General features: G+C 40.1%; 2 protein-coding genes across 3 annotated transcripts; both read right to left on the reverse strand.

Annotated features, from left to right (window-relative positions):
* Nucleotides 1–183: 183 nt before the first annotated feature.
* On the reverse strand, nt 184–2,448 carry selenok (selenoprotein K). 2 transcript variants are annotated; one of them, XM_072448521.1, is made up of 5 exons: nt 2,379–2,448; nt 1,486–1,576; nt 1,336–1,410; nt 852–947; nt 184–431 (listed from the first exon to the last, which is right to left on the reverse strand). In XM_072448521.1, exons 1-5 carry the CDS (start codon nt 2,395–2,397, stop codon nt 428–430), a joined length of 285 nt encoding a protein of 94 aa, XP_072304622.1. In that variant the 5' UTR covers nt 2,398–2,448; the 3' UTR covers nt 184–427. The 2 variants fall into 2 exon arrangements, with proteins under 2 accessions (XP_072304622.1, XP_072304623.1); XM_072448522.1 differs by lacking the exon at nt 184–431 and having other exon boundaries at nt 848–947.
* Nucleotides 2,449–9,143: 6,695 nt separating this feature from the next.
* LOC140363575 (uncharacterized) lies at nt 9,144–19,133 on the reverse strand. Its single transcript, XM_072450210.1, has 11 exons — nt 18,767–19,133; nt 18,009–18,605; nt 17,084–17,761; nt 16,089–16,688; nt 15,012–15,650; nt 11,725–13,493; nt 11,558–11,613; nt 11,269–11,442; nt 9,986–10,159; nt 9,758–9,804; nt 9,144–9,686 (listed from the first exon to the last, which is right to left on the reverse strand). The coding sequence occupies exons 1-11, from the start codon at nt 19,131–19,133 to the stop codon at nt 9,166–9,168; spliced, it is 5,622 nt and encodes a 1,873-aa protein (XP_072306311.1). The 3' UTR covers nt 9,144–9,165.
* Nucleotides 19,134–19,571: the final 438 nt, after the last annotated feature.

Here is a 19,571-nt window from a genome sequence, read left to right on the forward strand (position 1 = left end):
GAGCTGCTTGGTTCTTTTTAATGGAGATCTGCAATCCAAAAGCACGTGGTTTGATCGAAGACATTGGAGGAAGAAATGTGACTTTGACTGTTAATTGGCAATGATTCAAAAGTCATGTCACACAGCCTTAATTTTGTTAATTATTTTTAATTTTGCTCATTTCACTCAAAAAAAGAGAAATAATCCCATTTTAACAGCACATATTTTATTGAAACAAAAAGATAAAACTATGTCAACAACCGTCATAATAACAAGCAAATTCACTAAATTGTTGGGGGAGGAGCTGCGGATCGGCCGGCCCGGACCCTGGCTTGAGGAGTTCCCGAGGAAGCTTCATAAACTGCAGGACACAGAAGCAGCTGGAGAGAGAGGTCAGCACTGGACAGTCAGCAGCTGGACCTCACGCCTACACTCACAGTGCAGGCATTTACCTGCAGAGGACAGACACATGTTAAACACTGAATGATAACTCAAACCTCAAGAAAGCCGTTATAGATTCAAATTTTAAGTGGTTCATTGCAAAGTTCATATGCTCAAAGAGTAAAAATGTCCAGCAATAATATCTATATAATAATGAGATATATTAAAATCGTTTTTTAAACTATAATGATATATTAAATATAACTGCATTGTAAACTACCCTGTACTACCACTGTCACTTTTTCTCACCCTGACATAGTGCACCTTTAAATCGAACTACTGTTATTATAATTGCAGCTGTACATAAACACTTTAAGAACTGTGACATAAAACCCACAAAAAACTGCTGAGTTGTCAATATCAATACAATTTCCCCAAATGTTTATCAGGCTTTATCATAGAAGTTAGATAATTGTATTATTCAGTTCTACCTTCCTCATCCTCCTCCTCCCATTGGTGGAGAATTGGGACCGCCTCCATGAGTTATTCTGCCCATCCTCCTCCTGCCACCAGGGGGCCCCGGGGGGCTGCAGGGGAAACAAACCAAAGCATTTACAGCTGAAAAAGTCGATTCAAAGAAACTGGCTTATTGAGCTCAGGATTGTGGCCTAATGTTAAAGCAGTGCAGGCGTGTAGATGCTAAATATACTAAAGTAGAGTTCATTTAAAAGCATTCTGAGCGTTATAAATGTATTAACCAGGAGTGACCCAGCAGCTGATTGTGCTGTTCTCCGGCTCTTTGGTTTACTTTTGGACATTTAGCAAACTTGTACACAAACAAGGCTAATTTGACTAATAACATTATTTGGACATTTGATCCCGGGCTCTATAGTATTTTATAACTTAACAGCCACATATCTTTCAAAATACATCCACAATATACTACATTTATAAAGGCATGTTGACATATCTCACCCTCTGCCATCACTGAACCGGGACGTGGCGCTTGTCCCATTCTTGGAAATATCTGGATTGATGATTGTCTTAAAACTGGAGACGCAAACAACATGTGGTTTTATAATACAAGGCCACTCAAGGTTACTACAGAGGCTATGCAGTACTTACAAGAGGCTGAAGAACTCCACTGCGCCCCAGAACAGGTCTGCCAGCAGAGACAGTCTCCATGGAGACTGAGTCCTGTTGTCCAACACCTGGCCTATAATGGGACATATCATTATATTAGATCATTTTTATTTCCAGCCAACAGTACGTTTGGATATACAATTCATAAAACACACTTTAACTTGTGTGATGTATTGTGTAACTGATTTTAGCTGTCAAATCTTCTGACCATTACTTTTCCTAATTGTTAAAGTGTGGTGTACGCTACAGCAGCACAAAACAATCTAAGGTTCATGTTAAATTTAGGGTTAAAACTAGTTCATGGATTAATAAATTAACTTACAAGAACGTCAATAATCAAATAATTGAACTGTAAATCAATCATTAGTTGCCAGGCTAGTTGGGTTAATGCTAACGTTGTATACATGTCAACTGGCCAAAGTCCCACATAACGTGAAATGATTCAATTTTGAATTAAATGTATTTGTGCAACGGCCAAAATTACAACAGCAGTTGCCTCGAGGGGCGACAGTAAAAAATATTTTAAAATGTTCATAGGGATTTGGCTAGCATCCAGTGCCCTTAAGATAAATGTCCAGTGTTCCATCTAATCCAGGCTCTGAGTTTACATTAGTGGTAAGACACTTTCCACAGAACCACATTTAAGTGTTCACAGTTAAGGCCCGTAACCGACACATTATTGTACAAGATGTACTTCCGGTATCTGTTAGCCAACAAGCTTAGCATCATTAGCTCCAGCTTGGTTTGGACTCTTTACATAAACTATTTCAGAATCCAACACGGTAAACTGTTAATATTAGTTACCATAAAGCACCGGACAAGTTAATGTGTCTAAATCTTTGAGTGTATTGAGAGAATCAAGAGAAAGTACTGACCGTTGGACACGTACACCATCTTCTGCTGTGTTTACCAATGACGCAGCACGCTCCTTACGTCGTGTTTTGGTTGCGTCACTTAAACAAATAAAGTAGGAATTATTGATATGTATTATTGTTGTATTTATTAGCGACATTTTGTCATTGGTCATTTAGATTTACTTTTCAGAATTCAGTATTAAAATCAGATATTAAGTCGTAATTTGAATCTAAGAGCAAAATACCAAAATATCAGAAATACCAGCTTATTTAGTTTTAATGTTCAAGCAGATTATCTAATTATTTTGAAAAACAACTTGCATACTAACACATTAATATGCAATAATATAATAATAACATGAACACACACGCACGCACACACACGCGTACGCTCTGAAGTTTCTTGATTAAAAAATCTAAAGATTAAAGTCGGAAGAATGAATTCTGAAGAATAAAGTCTAAAGAATAAGATGTACAACTACAGTAGGTGGCGGTAATGTAACGCTTGGATACTCACCGCCATAAAACTATGAAGGTTATTTTGTTATTTTATTTACGATTTTTTTTTACATCAAATTAAAAAAAAAAAAAGTAATCGTATTTGTATACAATTAATATTTTTTACTAGATTCGATGATTCGAAACAAACAAACATTGATGTAAAAAAAAAAAATCTTAATGAAAACACAAAATAACCTTCATATAAAAAAACATCAAAGAAGAAGAACATCTGTGTTTTTGTCTGCTGTTTTTGTTCACCATTACTGTTTTTTTTTGTGAATAAATAAATAATTAATAAATAAACAACTTGTGGAGTTATTTGTCTGTTTTCCCAAATTTTGTTTTAGAATGAAGAGAAATGTTTCGAAAAGCTTGAGAAAGATTGGATCATTCAGATGTTGATCTTGGTTTGGACAGTGTCCTTGTTCCAATGTGGTGTAACAAATGAAGGATGAATGAAGTATCAATGTGGTGCAACAAATGAAGGATGAATGAAGTATCAATGTGGTGCAACAAACGAAGGATGAACGAAGTATCAAACCACAAGACACACAACGTTGTTCAAGCACAACTCAGAGGAACGTGCAATGCTCTGACACTGAGGCATAAGTGATATCCATGTACCAGTATTTGTCATGCACTCCATAACAGCTTTTCACCTCTTTTTTACTCCAAAAAAGTCCCAAACTTGTTATTCATAGGTGGACACGGTTTCTGTTTGTGTTTTTGCTTTTTTAATATACTGTGGCAAAAAGTAAATTACATTAAAATGAAACATTGATTAAAAAAAAGCATGGTATTTCATGTGTTTTCTGTATTTTGCAACAAAAATCAAGATCAACTTTTTTTTTTTCTGTAGCGAATTCTGAAAAGAAATACCCATAAATACACCGACTCTAAATGTAGGTGTTATTCCTGCGTTTCTGATGACATCACAACATTCTAGTCTTAATACAAGTGGAGGTGAACAAATATAGTTCAGATTCAGATGTTTGCAGTAATACAAGAGGTGAATGTGTAAATTCTCAAATGTTGAACCTGAATATTTATATTAGACCCAAAAATCTGCATTTGGATAATTTTAGCTGCCCCAGTCTATATCTGTATTCTAATGTTTGGCTGCCATCTGAAACCCAGCAATAGAATACTATCTGTATGTTATAATCCCAGTAAAAAATACTTCAGTGCAAAAACTCGTAATAAAAAGGCAGTTGATATAAATCCAGTGGTACAGCACAAACGTAACCTGGGCCTCACTTTACTGACAGATGAGAAAGACTTTGGTCAAACAAGAGTTACAGACAACAACCAAATATATTAGGAATGTTCAACTTATTTACCACTAAATATAACACAAAATATAAGGTTCATAAAAAAAAAAAAAAAAAAAGATCAACTTAGTAGACAAATAATAAATAATCACATTTGCACAAAAATAAGTGCATTCAATGCAGGATTTGAATAATTACATTTAATAACATATTCAGTATCATTTTTAAGGAGTGTTCTACTGTTGTGGCCGATATATATCTGCAGATGACAAATTCAGACAAATCTATAGCAATCCCTACAAAAATGTGTTTTGTAAAAAATAAAAGCTCTTTAATAATACAATTAGATCTTGATGAAGATTGTGAATACATACAGCCTCCTCATGTCTGTATCCATTGTCCGTTATTAGTATTTATGTCATTTTTCTTTTCCATCCTCATTACTGGACCGTGCTTTACTCCCAATCCCGGTCCTTTGCGTGTCCGTCTCCTTCGTCTGGTTCACCGGCGTGTCCTCAGTCTCTCCGATTCGTGCCTCCTTTCGCCTTTTCCTCGTCTCCATGGCTACGGTCGTCCCGCTCTTCCTCTTGTGCCCCGGCGTGAGGTCTAAATAAAGCTTGTACACGTCCAGGATCTCCGACACGGCGTGGCAGGAGACGTTGCACATCTGGGACACGTCTTTCACAGACAGTCCGCCCAAATACGCCCCCACGATTTGTCCCTTTTCAAACTGGCTCATTCGGCTGACGGAGGAGACGGGGCCGGGGTCCTCCTCCGACGACATGGCAGCAGCTCCTCTTCTTTAAGGCCGCCTCTTGTGGGAGTAGAGCACCAGGCTTTGAAGCAATTCTGCAGAGACAAAACATAATTTCATAAAACTGATATGACCTCAATTTATAAAATAAGATGAGATATTCCTTTATTGTCCCACGTGGGGAAATTTCATTGGTGCAATGCAGGGAGATACAGAGGTAGATACAGAAGAAAAGAACAGATCACTTATAGGAAGTTTGAAAAAACACTTTCAGTAGAAGATCTCCTATAAACAAAAACTCCCATAGACAAAACCCAACAAGGGATGAAGGGGAAAAAATAATAAAGATAAAAATAAATAAATACATAAATAAATACATAAATATCTTATTACATTTAGTCTGACACGTGTGGCTTCCAGATTGAGATGTTTGAACATTTACAGAGCAGTCGAACAGGGAAGATCTTTACTTTAGTCATTGACTGTTCAGCAATTAATCAAGTTAATATTGACCTATAGTGACTAAAGAGAGAGAATATTTACAAAAACAGTCCATTATTGATGAAAATAATAATGGTCTTAAATTAGTCCAATGAGTCTTTTTTGACAGTTTTATTTAATAATGCTGCTGTCTTTGTTATAAAAGGGTCTTTTCGAATGTGTTTTAGAGTCTGTCCACACAAAAAAAAATGTTTTAGAGCCATTGTTGATCTAAAGTAAAAATCAACTTAAATCAAAAGTATGTTTTGCATTTTGGAAAGATGGAAAGGAAATAAATAAACGTTACTTAAAATGTATGAATGAATGTTACTTAAAATCTGGTTAAATTACATTGTCATTTCTTCTTTGACCAAACTCATTTTCTACTGTGACCAAAGCTTAGACGGGATTCAAATGTTTGTGTCAGATGGTTTTTCTCACAGAACAGACTGGATTAATGCTCACTTTCTCTTAGAATCAGAATCAGAAAAGGTTTATTGCCATTGCCAACGAACAGAATTCACAAACATGGGAACTTGTCTTGATGCAACATAAAACAATGAGCAATGATAAAACAAGATATGTCAAATCATGAAGGGCATGCGTTCAAGAAAAAAACATTTAAACCTACTATTGGGTAAAAATAAAACTAGGCTTACTATGTACACAAAAAGTACATATCTTCCCCTCTCTGTCACCCCCATTTCACACTTACACTCTAATAAAAAGGGCCATTATAAAGGGAATTATAATAGTCGTACAGTTAAACTTATATCTGTACATTTTAATCATTTTATTAGGCGCCATTGGCTCAATTAAACACTTTTTTCACTGCTACTATTTTTATTGTCAACTGTTAACAATTAGTCAAACAGTGATTGCAGCCGAAGCCTAAAATAGTGACGTCATTTTATGTCGTGGAATGTTTCACAGTTTAATATATTTGTCTTGCGTTTAGTTCATGGAGACAAACAGGAGACAAACAGGAGACAAACAAGAGACAAACAAGAGACAAACAAGAGACAAACAAGAGACAAACAAGAGACAAACAGGCCAGAGTGTGGTACAGAGGAGGACATGAGCAGAAGGGCCAAACAGAAGAGAATGATCGATGTAGAGAGACAAATGTGAGAACAGAAGATGCAAACTCAAAAAGCACATTGCTGCAAATGGTTATGTCATGTTTAGGCTTTACTTCACTGAAAGTCCTTCACTCGGAGCGCGGGATAAAGCACAACCATCAGCACGAGCACAAATATGGATTAGAAATGCTTTCATAAAGATAAAGTGTCTGGAATAAAATAGACAAAAGATTTCTGTGTAAAAATACATTTAAAGAAAAATAAATAAAACAACACTTACCGTGAGCCGCCATTTTGGCTCCTGCTTCGTGGAGGAAATGACACCACGTGCACTACCGCCATCTTGTGGTGTGTCCTGGTTCAGACCATGGATCAGACTCGATGTCCCAATTCAGTCCTGAGTTAATACCAGGACGTATTTGTTTACTCTGATGACCTGGTGTAGCTTTCTAAAATTTAGATTCTAGATACTTGATTTACATTTTTATTTTATGTATTCATTTATTTATTTATCAATTTACAAAACATAGAAACATAGAGAGCAAAAAACAAAATAAAAAGAACACAAGTCTGTCAAATTTGTCAATTTCCAAAAATAACTCCAAATGTTAATTTTTCCATTTGTCTGATGTTTGTTTGTAAGTTCGTGATCGCTGATCGCTTTTTCCCCAAAGTATGTTCCGAAGGTTTATTGTGTCCATGGCAGTTCTGAGGCCCAAGTTCATGGTTCTAAGATAGAGAGGAATGGCAATGTCAGGACCTGTCTGTAGAGTATTGTTCATTTCAGTCTAATACTAAAGTATTAGACTGAAATGAACCATGGAGCAACAGGACAGTTCCAGAACATGTGATAGTGGTTTGTCTCCTGCTGCCACAGTTTCTCCAACAGTCTGCATTTCCCTGTGAGTAATGGGCACTTTGACATGGTGTTATAAAAATAACTGACACATTTTTCCCTCCGGACATGTGACTTTGTGTTCCTCCACTGGCATGTACACACTCTTTCCCACTCTTCATCCGTCAACACAAGATGACCTTCTCGTTCCCATTTGTTTTTTCATGTATTTAGTAGAGCAGTTGTCCAAATTATTAATGCATTTATATAATTTATACATTATTCCCCTTGAATGTTCTGATTTATAAGCTGAAAAAAAATTCAGAGCGTTATAATTGCTTTGTTTATTTACTTGATTCTTGGTAAAGAATTTGTTTAATTTGTTTAATTTCTTGGTTAAAAAACACTAAACATTTTTATCCAGACCTTACATCTCTGATCTGTGGTGTGGTCACCTTAGATTATTGCAAATGTATTTTATTTTTGTGGAGTTAAGATTTTAGCCATTTTATTAACATAGCATTATCAAATATGTTTAGTAATTCTACTAGTACAAGTACTGCAGTGTTATTCATAGTTTAGTTTAGTCTCTATTTGTCAAGGACCAAAATCATTAATCTTCAAGAGAAAAGATACATTACAATAATAAAAGTACACGTTTCATTACAATTACAACACGTTACATTTCATCATTAACATTAGCTCAGTAAAATACACTATAAAACAAATTAATTTCTAAGAGTTACAGAATTAATACAGACAGATAAAAAAATACAGATAAAAACTAAGTTGGCTGATGTTGGCACCGTTGATTATCTAGGATGTGCTTTTTCAAGTTTCGAGTGAAGTTATTCATATCTACAGACAATTTCAGACTATCTGGGAGTTGATTCCACTGTCTGATAATTAAAAAAGAAAAGGCTGATTGTGCGAAGGCACAATGTCCTCACTTATGAGAGTGCAACATTCTTTCAAACGTGACGCGCTGCAGGAGTCTGGGTATGTTTGTCATCATATTTTAAGAGTTATGTGGGGCACCAGCCTTTATTAGGCAATTAACAATACTCAGATCATACATCTAAATGAATAATGTTTCAAAATGACTGAGAACGTAACCATGACATTGACCACTTTTCTGTAAATAAAATGAACACTTAACCAAATACGGTTTATGAAGATTTAGTAACCAAATAATTGAACAGATAAATATGAATATGGAATATGCAAATTAGTGATTAACAGATGAAGACACTAGATATGATTGTTCTAGATCTATCTTGTTGTGTGTTAAAGTTGATTCTAAGAAGATCTTATCAGCCAAACTGTCAAAAATGTGAGCAAGCTACAACCAGAGCTACAACCTGAATTATCCTTGGCTCTGAGGCTTTCCTCCAAAAGCAGTTGCACTGGTCCAGAGATGAGGCCGATTTGAAGCTCGTCCTTGAGCCAAAATAAAAGCTGCAAAAAGTGCTTATCTTGAGCGTTTTTCAGTCCACATCACGCTGATGGGGGAGAGGGTAAAGTTATCTTCCTTTTCCTCTCTGTAAGGTCTTCGTCTTCTAGCTTAGCTTAGTTTAAGTGGGACACACAGGGCCATATTATTTATTCCAACTTGCAAAACGTGTTTCTGCTTATTTTAGAGCCACGTAGGTCCAAATTCCTTCAGCTTCCTGCTCCAGCCCTGGTAAAGGTCTGAGGTCAGATGCAGGTCACTTACAACTGTGACTCCATAGTAACAGCTGTTAGAGTTCATGGTGGGAGGGCACTAATGAAGAACCTATGAACCTATGAAATGCCCCAGCCCGCATAGAGACATGATATTTTATCATTGGCAAAAATGAAATTAAAAAACACATAGTGTAGAATGGTCTGGAGTCTCGAGAATTCAACACAACGTGACGGAGCCACAGAGCATCCAGAAAGTGGGCACCAGAGGTTGTTTGAACGTAGCCTTAAAGGTGGTTATGAGGGAGAGCTCTTCTGGAGTGACACTGTAGTAGCTCAGAGTGCCAGCCTGCCAGTCCAGATACACTGCCATTTTCTGAGATGGAAATTTAAGCATTTTCCTTTGGTTTTTTACTGGAACGCGGGCTTGTTTTTGTTCAAACTCTAGACAATTGTCTGGCTGATTTGAACAGAACACGCTCCAGGACTTGTCGTCAAAGCCTAAGACATTTTTAGTTGCAGCTCCTTTGTAGGCGACTCCGATGCCCACGGTTCCATCCCACTCCAGCTCCCAGTAGCACAGCCCACTCAGTTCCTGCTCACAGAAGACATGACGGACGCTCACCGCACCACGGGCCTCAGGAATATTCACACTCACTTTCTCACGGATCAGAGCCTTTTGATTTTCAAAAATGATCTTTGGGTGTTTCAGCTTTGCATCAAAGGTCAGGTCTGCAGTGTCTGAACACAGGTACAAACCTCACATTAGGTCAGAAATAAGACAATCAGCACTTCATGAAAGGACAATTTACATTTCCTTAATCCTGACTTTAATCTGTGCGCACAGCAGTGGTCCAGACTGCAGAGGAAACATGTTCATGAACATTGGTTTACTATCTGATTGGTTCAATAGAATTATTTTAGATCAGTTTTGTTGAACATTAAAGCTTGTGAATATAAGGGGCCAGTTTAGATCACCTCTTTCGCTGTGGGAAAGGCTGGTCCTGGGGCCTCACATTAGGTGTATACGTTTGACTTACCAAACCTCTTTAAGCTTTACATTTGGATCCGTTTCCAACGTTTTCAGCCTCTCTCCCTCTGGTCCAGGATGGTTGTAACTCAAATCCAACACTTCCAGTTGAGAAGACTTGTTGGATTTGAGAGCTGAAATCAGGAACATGCATCCACTTTCTGAAACCCTGCAGCCTGCAAGCCTGTGGACACAAACGGAATGAAAAGGTTTTAGACATTTCTGTCCTGCTGAATCTGATGTCAGGCTGCGAAATAGACGGGGGCCCGGGGGCCGTAAGCCCTCAAATCGCCAGTGGGCCTGGGGTTTGAATTAGGAGGGGCCCGCCGTGCCCCTGTATCTAAATTCCTCGAAAAAAAATCAAGATTTAACTAGTAATTTGGCCATATTTGGGGCATTTTCATCGCTTAAGTTTCATTGGCCGAGCGGTGTCCGTGATCTAATTTCGATGAAAGCGGGCATCTGATTGGCCCGCTCTGTTCGGTCACGTTGTACTCGGAAATGCCCGGTCTAATTTTGCGCCAAAAGTGATATCTAGGTTGGCGGGCGTCAATCTCTACTCAGTCCACAATTCAGTCTTTTTAAAGTTGTTTGCAACAAAAGCTGTGTCAATGTGGAAGTATCCAAAGCCCTGCCCTTTGGAGTTGTTAGCATCGGGGCAATGTATATGTGTTAGTTTATTTTGTAGGCTGTGATTTTATATATTCCATAAGATCTCCTTATGTCAAATGCTGTAAACAGTATTTATTTTGTATCTTAGAAACATTATTATATTGAATTAAACTGTATTGAAAGATCATGATCTCTGGTTTAGAGGAATTCAGTATTTGTGCTCTTCATATCAAATAAAAGATAATAGTACTTTAAATTGTTTTACATGCTAATAACGAGGTTTAAAACAACACATTTATCTGGCCCCCCTGGCCCCTAACTTTGAAAATCTATTTCTTTTCTAATAGAGTTAGACAGAAGCAACAGATTTTTGCTCCATCTGTTAATCTGTCTTTATAACCTTATAACATTCTTTCCATTTCAAAAATAATTATGAATAAATTACAGTTGTTACTGATGTCCCTTCTCTATAGAATGACCCATCATGTATAATATGGGACCTTTTGAATTCAAACACAGAGAGTAGTGGCCATAACCCTGAAGCTGAGACGCTGCAAAGAAAAGTCATGTATGATCATAGGTATGATCCGCTCAGTCATGCTTCCAAACACTGACTGCTGTTGTGTTATTTTAGTGTAGTGTGGGCACCTCAGCTAAACTGTGAGTATAAAGGTGTTTCACCTGAGAATCTTGAGTTTACAGTGGGGGTACTTTAAACCGTCTGAGACCTTTTCCACGCCTGAATCCATCAGCTCGTTGTGGCTCAGGTCCAGTTCAGTGAGATTGGAGCAAGGAGACGTTAAGATGTTTGACAGAGCACCACTAGCCCGCTCAGAGAGTCCACACCAACTTAACCTGCAATGAAGGTTATGGAAAACCATCTGTAATTCATGTTTTTAAATTATATTTCATGAGATTGTACTGTATCGCACACTATGTTATTCAGAAGCGATGTTTCTGCCTTCCATACCAGATGTGGTAGTGAACTTTACTGGTGCAGGAGCAGCAAAGGAGTTTGAAATGAGTCTTAAAGAGATGCTCATGGATGAACTGTTGCGACATAGTATGCTACGTAAAGTGAGGTCTAAAGAGTGACATTGTGTGCGGGGGAATTTAATTAGTAGAAACAATACTTACGCAGCCGTTTTTGCTACTTTTACCACTGGCATCATCCTCTGATTTGCAATATTTTTTCAAATCAAACAAGTCCAGGTTTTGATCTGAAGTCAGCAACACGAAGGTGAGCGCAGACCACTTAGAAGGAGAGAAGGATTCATAGTCATTTTTCTCTGAGTGCAGATACTTCTTGATCTCCTCCACAAGCGAGTGGTCGTTGAGCTCATTCAGACAGTGGAACAGATTCATGCTCGTCTCTGTGTCACTGTGTTTTTCATCAATCTTTGTTTTGATGTAGGCAATGGTTTCTTTATTTATCTTCTCCATGTTTTCAAACATTTTTAGCACCTCCTTCAAGAGATCATGATTGGTCTGGAGCGAAAGACCAAGAAGAAAACGCAAGAACAAATCCAAGTCTCCGTTTGTATTCTCCAAAGCTTTATCCACAGCAGACTTGTAGAAGTCTGAAGCAGACTGCTCTGAAGAGGGCGGGGAGCTGAGCACATTTTTGCCCTCATTATTGAAAGTGTGGAAGACATAAAAAGCTGCCAGGAACTCTTGGACGCTCAGATGGACAAAGCTGAAAAACACTGTTGGATAAACTTCACTTTCATCTCGTCTGACCTTCGTGAGCAGGCCAGAGTAGACGGCTGATTCTTCCACATCCAGCTCGTAGCTGGTCAGGTCGTCTTCAGTGAACAGGAGGTTTCCTTTCTCCAGCTCTTCAAAAGCCATTTGGCTCAAACCTAAAATGCATTTCACATTTCTTTTATTCCAGATCTTTGAACCTTCTTCTGTGGCTTCATTGTATTTTGCATTGGCCTGTCTGCACTGCAGAAGGAGGAAGTGAATGAACAGGTCTGTCAGAGTCTTTGGTATCCCATGGTGATGGTTTTGTACAAAAGACTCCAGAACCTTTTCTGTGATCCAACAGAAAACAGGAATTTTACACATCAAGTAAATGCATCTGGACTCTTTTACATAACCCAAGACTTTTTCAGCCAAATCTGAATCAAATCGCTTTTTGAAATATTCTTCTTTCTGCTCATCGTTGAATCCTCTGACCTCGGTCACTCGCTCGACCTTGTCCGCAGGAATACACAGCGATGCAGCAGGGCGAGAGGTGATCCAGACCTGAGCTTTGGGAAGCAAGTTCCCAAGTATCAAGTTAGTCAAAAGGTTATTCACTGTTGTTTTCTGCCCAATATCTGACAAAATCTGGGTCTGGCCAAAGTTAAGATCCAGGCGACACTCATCCAGGCCATCGAGAACAATCAGGACTTTGTACTGCTCGTAGTTGGTTATTTCTGATGTCTTCATGCATGGGAAGAACTCATAAAGAAGTTCCTCCAAACTCAGCTCCAGGTCCTTCCTCAGGTTCAGTTCCCGAAAAGGAAGAGGGAAAGTCATGTTTATGTTCGGACTGGACGTTCCCTCAGCCCAGTCCAACATGTACTTCATCGAAGCAAAAGTTTTTCCAATTCCAGCCACTCCAGTTGTAAGCACTGTTTTGATGTCATCTTTTGGTCTGTCAGCAGACGCCTTGAAAATGTCCTGGTACTTAATGGGGATCTCCTTCCGCACTTCAACGTTTTTTCCCTGTTGAACCTGTCTGGTCTCACTTTGTTGGTAGACCTCAGCCTTCTCTTCTTCGATGATGTAAAGGTCAGTGTAGATGTCCTTTAGGGAAACCGCAGTGGTTGAAGCTCTGTCTACGCCTTCAGCCACCGACTCGTACCGCTTTATCAACGCCCTCTTCAGGTAACGCTGGCTCACAACATCTGGTTTCTCTGTAAATACAATTCAGGAAAAAATATTTTCAATTATTTTCAATTATTTTCCAGTGTAGCATGATCTGATCAGCAATGAGACGTGAGAGGAGCCCTTCCTGAGCTCAACTGGAACAGATCACTATCACTACCTCAGACCTGCATCAATATGTGTTTTGGTTGTATAACAGTCCCTTTTTTTCTGTTTTATGAATAGATAAGTATTTGTCCAGTACAAACTTGAAGGATCTGAAAAGATATTTTTTTTTGGATAGTTTAGATAAAATGTCTTGGTTTTTTTTTTGTCTTTTTTTTGTGTCACATGGTGTGGCCAAAAATAATTTATTATTTTCATTTAAAAAACATGACTTTCATTGCTTTTTTGCTACCGTATTTTGCGCACGAAAAGGCGCACCGGATTATTAAGCGCACCATCAGCTATCTGTGTACCATGTGTACTGGTCCATACATAAAGCGCACCGGACGATAAAGCGCATACGATAAACAAAACAGACGGATAAGTCAGAGTCAGTTGAGCTTTATTAAACGCGTTCAACTCATTCAGATCAACATTGTTCAACATCAAAACACACTCTGCTACCGCTAAAAGACACGTTAGCGTATTCACAACAACTCTCAGCCTCGTTCAGTTGCAACAGGTAAAATACAATACACTCACTTTTTCAGTTCATTCCTCGTCATCAAATCCTTCAAATCCCGCATAGCTATGACCAGACGACCCAATTTACCTGGGACAGCCCCGATTGTTTACGTCCCGTGTTCCGGTGCATTTGTCCTGGTTTTGCACGGACTTTGTCCCGTGTGTCCGGTTTAATGTCTGCTGGGGCGCATAATGATAAAAGCAGCCAAAACACCGATAGGGCTCCTTGCTAAAATCTCTTTGGTCATGTGATGCCGCATCTCGGATCCACGCGGCAGTTCAGTGATGATTCCGGCCTTCCTGCCTTCCGGCCTCTGACCACAGTTGACTGATAATTTAGCGCATTTCTTGTGATAATATAACAGATCCAATGGTCTCTAGGTAGTAGTCATCTTGGGACTCTTGGGGTCCTTCATTTACCGGTAGGTGTCTGCGTTGTGCCTGACTGAAAATGTTGTTTACGTTTTGACAAAGTTTCGCGTGAGCCGTGTGTAGCAGAAGACTACTATTCCCAGAATGCTTTGCACACATGTTGTTGGGACTTCCGGTTCCGGAGTACTGTAACTCTTCTCGCGCATCGCGTCTCATGTCCCAAATCTTCTTTATACACCGTGTACCACACAAAATATCTTCGCGGTCAGTAAGCACAACCAGAAATAAACCATATATTATGCGCACCGGACTATTAAGCGCACGGACGGCTTTTGAGGACGTTAAAGACTTTTACGTGCGCCTTATAGTGCGGAAAATACGGTACTTGTTTTTGCACCAATTTGGTGCATTTTACCTTTTGTTTAGTGCTTCACACTTCCTAACCTTTGGCCAGCTTGTGGAGCTCGGGCCTAAATATAAGGTACAGTTATGTAGGGGGGTGTTACCTCGTATGTGGCTGGTCCTGTGCAGGAGGGCTGAGGGCACTTGTTCAGCAGCAGCAGGTCTGGAGGTGATCCAGACCAGAGCAGAGGGGAGCAGGTCCCCTCTGATCAGGCTGCTCAGGAGCACAGTCACTGGGGCGGCCTCGTGCTCATCTCTCACTCTGTCCTCCATGGTCCAGTCCAGTTTAAAGTCCTCCAGACCGTCCAGGATGAACACACAGCTCAGCTTGTTGTAGTCGGACATGACACACTGCTCAGTTTCTTTGTGGACTCGGTTCAGAAGTTCCACAAAGCTCACATTTTGTGTGAGCGTGTGGAGTTTTGAATATGTGAGAAGAAATAATACTTTTGTCTCTTTCTTGTCACTACAAAGCCATCTGTGTATGAATTTCCTCACCAGGTAAGATTTGCCGACCTCGGCTTCTCCGGCGGTCAACACAGTTCTTATCGGACGATCTGCTTCTTTTATGAACAGATCAGACATTGTGATTTGTTGCTTTTTTCCATTTACATCCACTCTGTCTGGTCTGATGTGTTCTGTGTTTTTCTGGTTTGGGTGGGATGGGTCCTCTTTAAAAGTATAGTTTTGGGAAAAGAAATTCTTCAGATTGAACACCAACATCTGCTGCCTCTTCTTTGTCTCTGAAAATCATAAATAAGAACATTTAATCAAACCAAGGCAGCACATATTTTTATTTTTAAGTCATTTAGCTAATGATGCCAGAAGGCCAACTCTCTGTACAATTTAAAGGATTTTGGGACCCATAGGGTTTATTAGACAGAACAGTCTAACGTGAAATGGGTTCAAGAGTAGAAGGACATTCAGCAAAATGTTGGAGCTGGGACTCAGGAGGCTGCATATGTGCTGCTGCTTAAACCACTTGACCAGCGGGCAGCACATGTTTAAGTTTAGCATCTTTGCGCCTGTTTTTGAAGTATTTGAGTTATTGTCATGCTGCTGGTTACAGAAGTATTCCACTGGTGCTTTACTCACAGTGAAGAAAATTACTAATTGTTCTGCAAATTTCAGAACAAAAGCTGAATCGGCGCAAAGGAGCTGAAATGTTTGCGTATACTCACCTCTGCACTGTGTGACTGTGTGGATGTGCTGCTCTGGGATCTTGTTCTGTCCTGAAGGCCTGGTCAGGATCCACAGTCGGGCAGAAGGAAGCAGGTTCCCCTGCACCAGGTTTGTCAGCAGCTGGTCCACTGGAGCTGCTGCTGTGATACTGCTCAGTTTCTGGTTGTTTTCAAAGTCCAGAGGGAGTTCACACCTGTCCAGTCCATCCAGGATGATGATGATCTTATATTCACTGTAGTAACAGCCCCTGGACACTTTACGGTTCAAGTACTGGTTAAGCAGATCCTGCAGACTTCTGTGTGTGGTTTGATTGAGCTCAGCCAAAGGAATTGAAAGCACAAAGTCAATGTCATTTTTAAACTTCCCTTCAGCCCAATCCAACATGAAGTGTTCTGAGTGAGAGGTTTTTCCAATTCGAGGGACTCCTGTGGTGATCACTGTTCCCCCTTTGGGACGGGTTAATAAGAGTGAGGAGAGGATCTGTTCTTCTTTGGACTCAGATTTGATCTCATACAGATCAGTTTCCAGCTCTTTTCTCTTCACATTGAGCTTTATTTTGTCTTTCAGTTGCTTGGAGAGTTCATCTTTGGCATTTTTATCTGGACAAAGAAAACACACATTTATCCTTAAATTTATATTTATTTTTTCTAGATTTTTGACTTAAATCAATTCTAATTTTACATCTTCAAAACCATTATAATATTCTCTTTCCGTTAAGGGAGTGTCTACACAGAGCCGCGGAGCGCGGCCGAAACTGCCATGTTATTTTGTGCCGCGGCTCCTGAAACTGCTGGGCTATTTGACCGCGCCGTTTTAGACCGTGCCGGTTTAAGGTTAGGGTTAGGGTCAGGGTCAGTGTCAGTGTTAGGGTTAGGGTTAAGGTTAGGGTTAGGGTTAGTCATGAGGCCATTTGACCGCGCCGCGGCTCTGCAGCCACGGCCTTCTGTTAATGTATGTCCATCTCTAACAGTAAGCCGCTGTAGGCCGGGGTTACCTCGTATGTGGGTGGTCCTGTGCAGGAGGGCTGGGGGCACTTGTTCAGCAGCAGCAGGTCTGGAGGTGATCCAGACCAGAGCAGAGGGGAGCAGGTCTCCTCTGATCAGGCTGCTCAGGAGCACAGTCACTGGGGCGGCCTCGTGCTCATCTCTCACTCTGTCCTCCATGGTCCAGTCCAGTTTAAAGTCCTCCAGACCGTCCAGGATGAACACACAGCTCAGCTTGTTGTAGTCGGACATGACACACTGCTCAGTTTCTTTGTGGACTTGGTTCAGAAGTTCCACAAAGCTCAGATTCTCTTGTGGAAGCTTTGATAGCTTGAGTGGAAACAGGAGGACTACCTCATCTTTATCTTTTCGCCCCATCCAAGATGATAAACTACTTCCAATCCTTCCTAACAAAGATTCTGCTTTGGCCCAGTCTTGGATGAATTGCTGCACATGGTGAGACCAGTCCAAGTCCTTCTCTGCCACTGTCAGCACAGTCCGGACCTTCTCTCCTTTCTCTGCTTTAAATAAACCTGAGAGTGATGTGAGGTTCACAGGCTTTGTGTCTGTGTTCATAAGCACGAGCTCTGTGTCTGTCTTCTTCTGATGACTTTTGTTTGTGGTCTGGAGCTCCTGTTTAAATCTTTCCTTCAGGTTTGATACAAGCCTCATCTGACAATCCACAGACTCTGTATGAATACACACATATACAATTACATCCCACTACATTTCTTAATTTTGTATTTGAGAATAAATGGAAGTGAAATCTGATTTAAAATGTACTTTATATTTAGATGTATTATTTTTTAACTACAACATGAATTAATCATTGTTTACCTCTTACGATTAAAATGTGACCTAATAATCCTAATTGTCGATAAATCAAATAATCCCTAATAACTATATGACAATGTATAACAAACGGTGTCATGGTACCTCTGCACTGTGTGACTGTGTGGATGTGCTGCTCTGGGATCTTGTTCTGTCCTGAAGGCCTGGTCAGGATCCACAGTCGGGCAGAAGGAAGCAGGTTCCCCTGCACCAGGTTTGTCAGCAGCTGGTCCACTGGAGCTGCTGCTGTGATACTGCTCAGTTCCTGGTTGTTTTCAAAGTCCAGAGGGAGTTCACACCTGTCCAGTCCATCTAGGATGATGATGATCTTATATTCACTGTAGTAACAGACCTTGGACACTTCACTGTTAACGCACTGGTTAAGCAGATCCTGCAGACTTCTGTGTGTGGTTTGATTGAGCTCAGCCAAAGGAATTGAAAGCACAAAGTCAACGTCAATTTTAAACTTCCCTTCAGCCCAATCCAACATGAAGTGTTCTGAGTGAGAGGTTTTTCCAATTCGAGGGACTCCGGTGATCACTGTTCCCCCTTTGGGACGGGTTAATAAGAGTGAGGAGAGGATCTGTTCTTCTTTGGACTCAGATTTGATCTCATACAGTTCAGTTTCCAGCTCTTTTCTCTTCACATTGAGCTTTATTTTGTTTTTCAGTTGCTTGGAGAGTTCATCTTTGGCATTTTTATCTGGACAAAGAAAACACACATTTATCCTTTCATTTATAATTATTTTTCTAGATTTTTGACTTAAATCAATTCTAATTTTACATCTTCAAAACCATTATAATATTCTCTTTCTGTTAATGTATGTCCATCTCTAACAGTAAGCCGCTGTAGGCCGGGGTTACCTCGTATGTGGGTGGTCCTGTGCAGGAGGGCTGAGGGCACTTGTTCAGCAGCAGCAGGTCTGGAGGTGATCCAGACCAGAGCAGAGGGGAGCAGGTCCCCTCTGATCAGGCTGCTCAGGAGCACAGTCACTGGGGCGGCCTCGTGCTCATCTCTCACTCTGTCCTCCATGGTCCAGTCCAGTTTAAAGTCCTCCAGACCGTCCAGGATGAACACACAGCTCAGCTTGTTGTAGTCGGACATGACACACTGCTCAGTTTCTTTGTGGACTTGGTTCAGAAGTTCCACAAAGCTCAGATTCTCTGGTGGAAGCTTTGATAGCTTGAGTGGAAACAGGAGGACTACCTCATCTTTACCTTTTCGCCCCATCCAAGATGGTAAACTGTTTACAATCCATCCTACCAAAGATTCTGCTTTGGCCCAGTCTTGGATGAATTGCTGCACATGGTGAGACCAGTCCAAGTCCTTCTCTGCCACTGTCAGCACAGTCCGGACCTTCTCTCCTTTCTCTGCTTTAAATAAACCCGAGAGTGATGTGAGGTTCACAGGCTTTGTGTCTGTGTTCATAAGCATGAGCTCTGTGTCTGTCTTCTTCTGATGACTTTTGTTTGTGGTCTGGAGCTCCTGTTTAAATCTTTCCTTCAGGTTTGATACAAGCCTCTTCTGGCGCTCCACAGACTCTGTATGAATACACACATATACAATTACATCCCACTACATTTCTTCATTTTGTATTTGAGAATAACTGCCAGTGAAATATTGTCTAACTCATTACTATTCCTCAGATTTGTGACCAGCGTTATCAAA

The sequence above is a fragment of the Eucyclogobius newberryi genome, unplaced genomic scaffold (assembly GCF_026437365.1).
Source record: "Eucyclogobius newberryi isolate DKJ021-1_F unplaced genomic scaffold, fEucNew1.0.hap1 SCAF_17, whole genome shotgun sequence".
Lineage (NCBI taxonomy): Eukaryota > Metazoa > Chordata > Actinopteri > Gobiiformes > Gobiidae > Eucyclogobius > Eucyclogobius newberryi.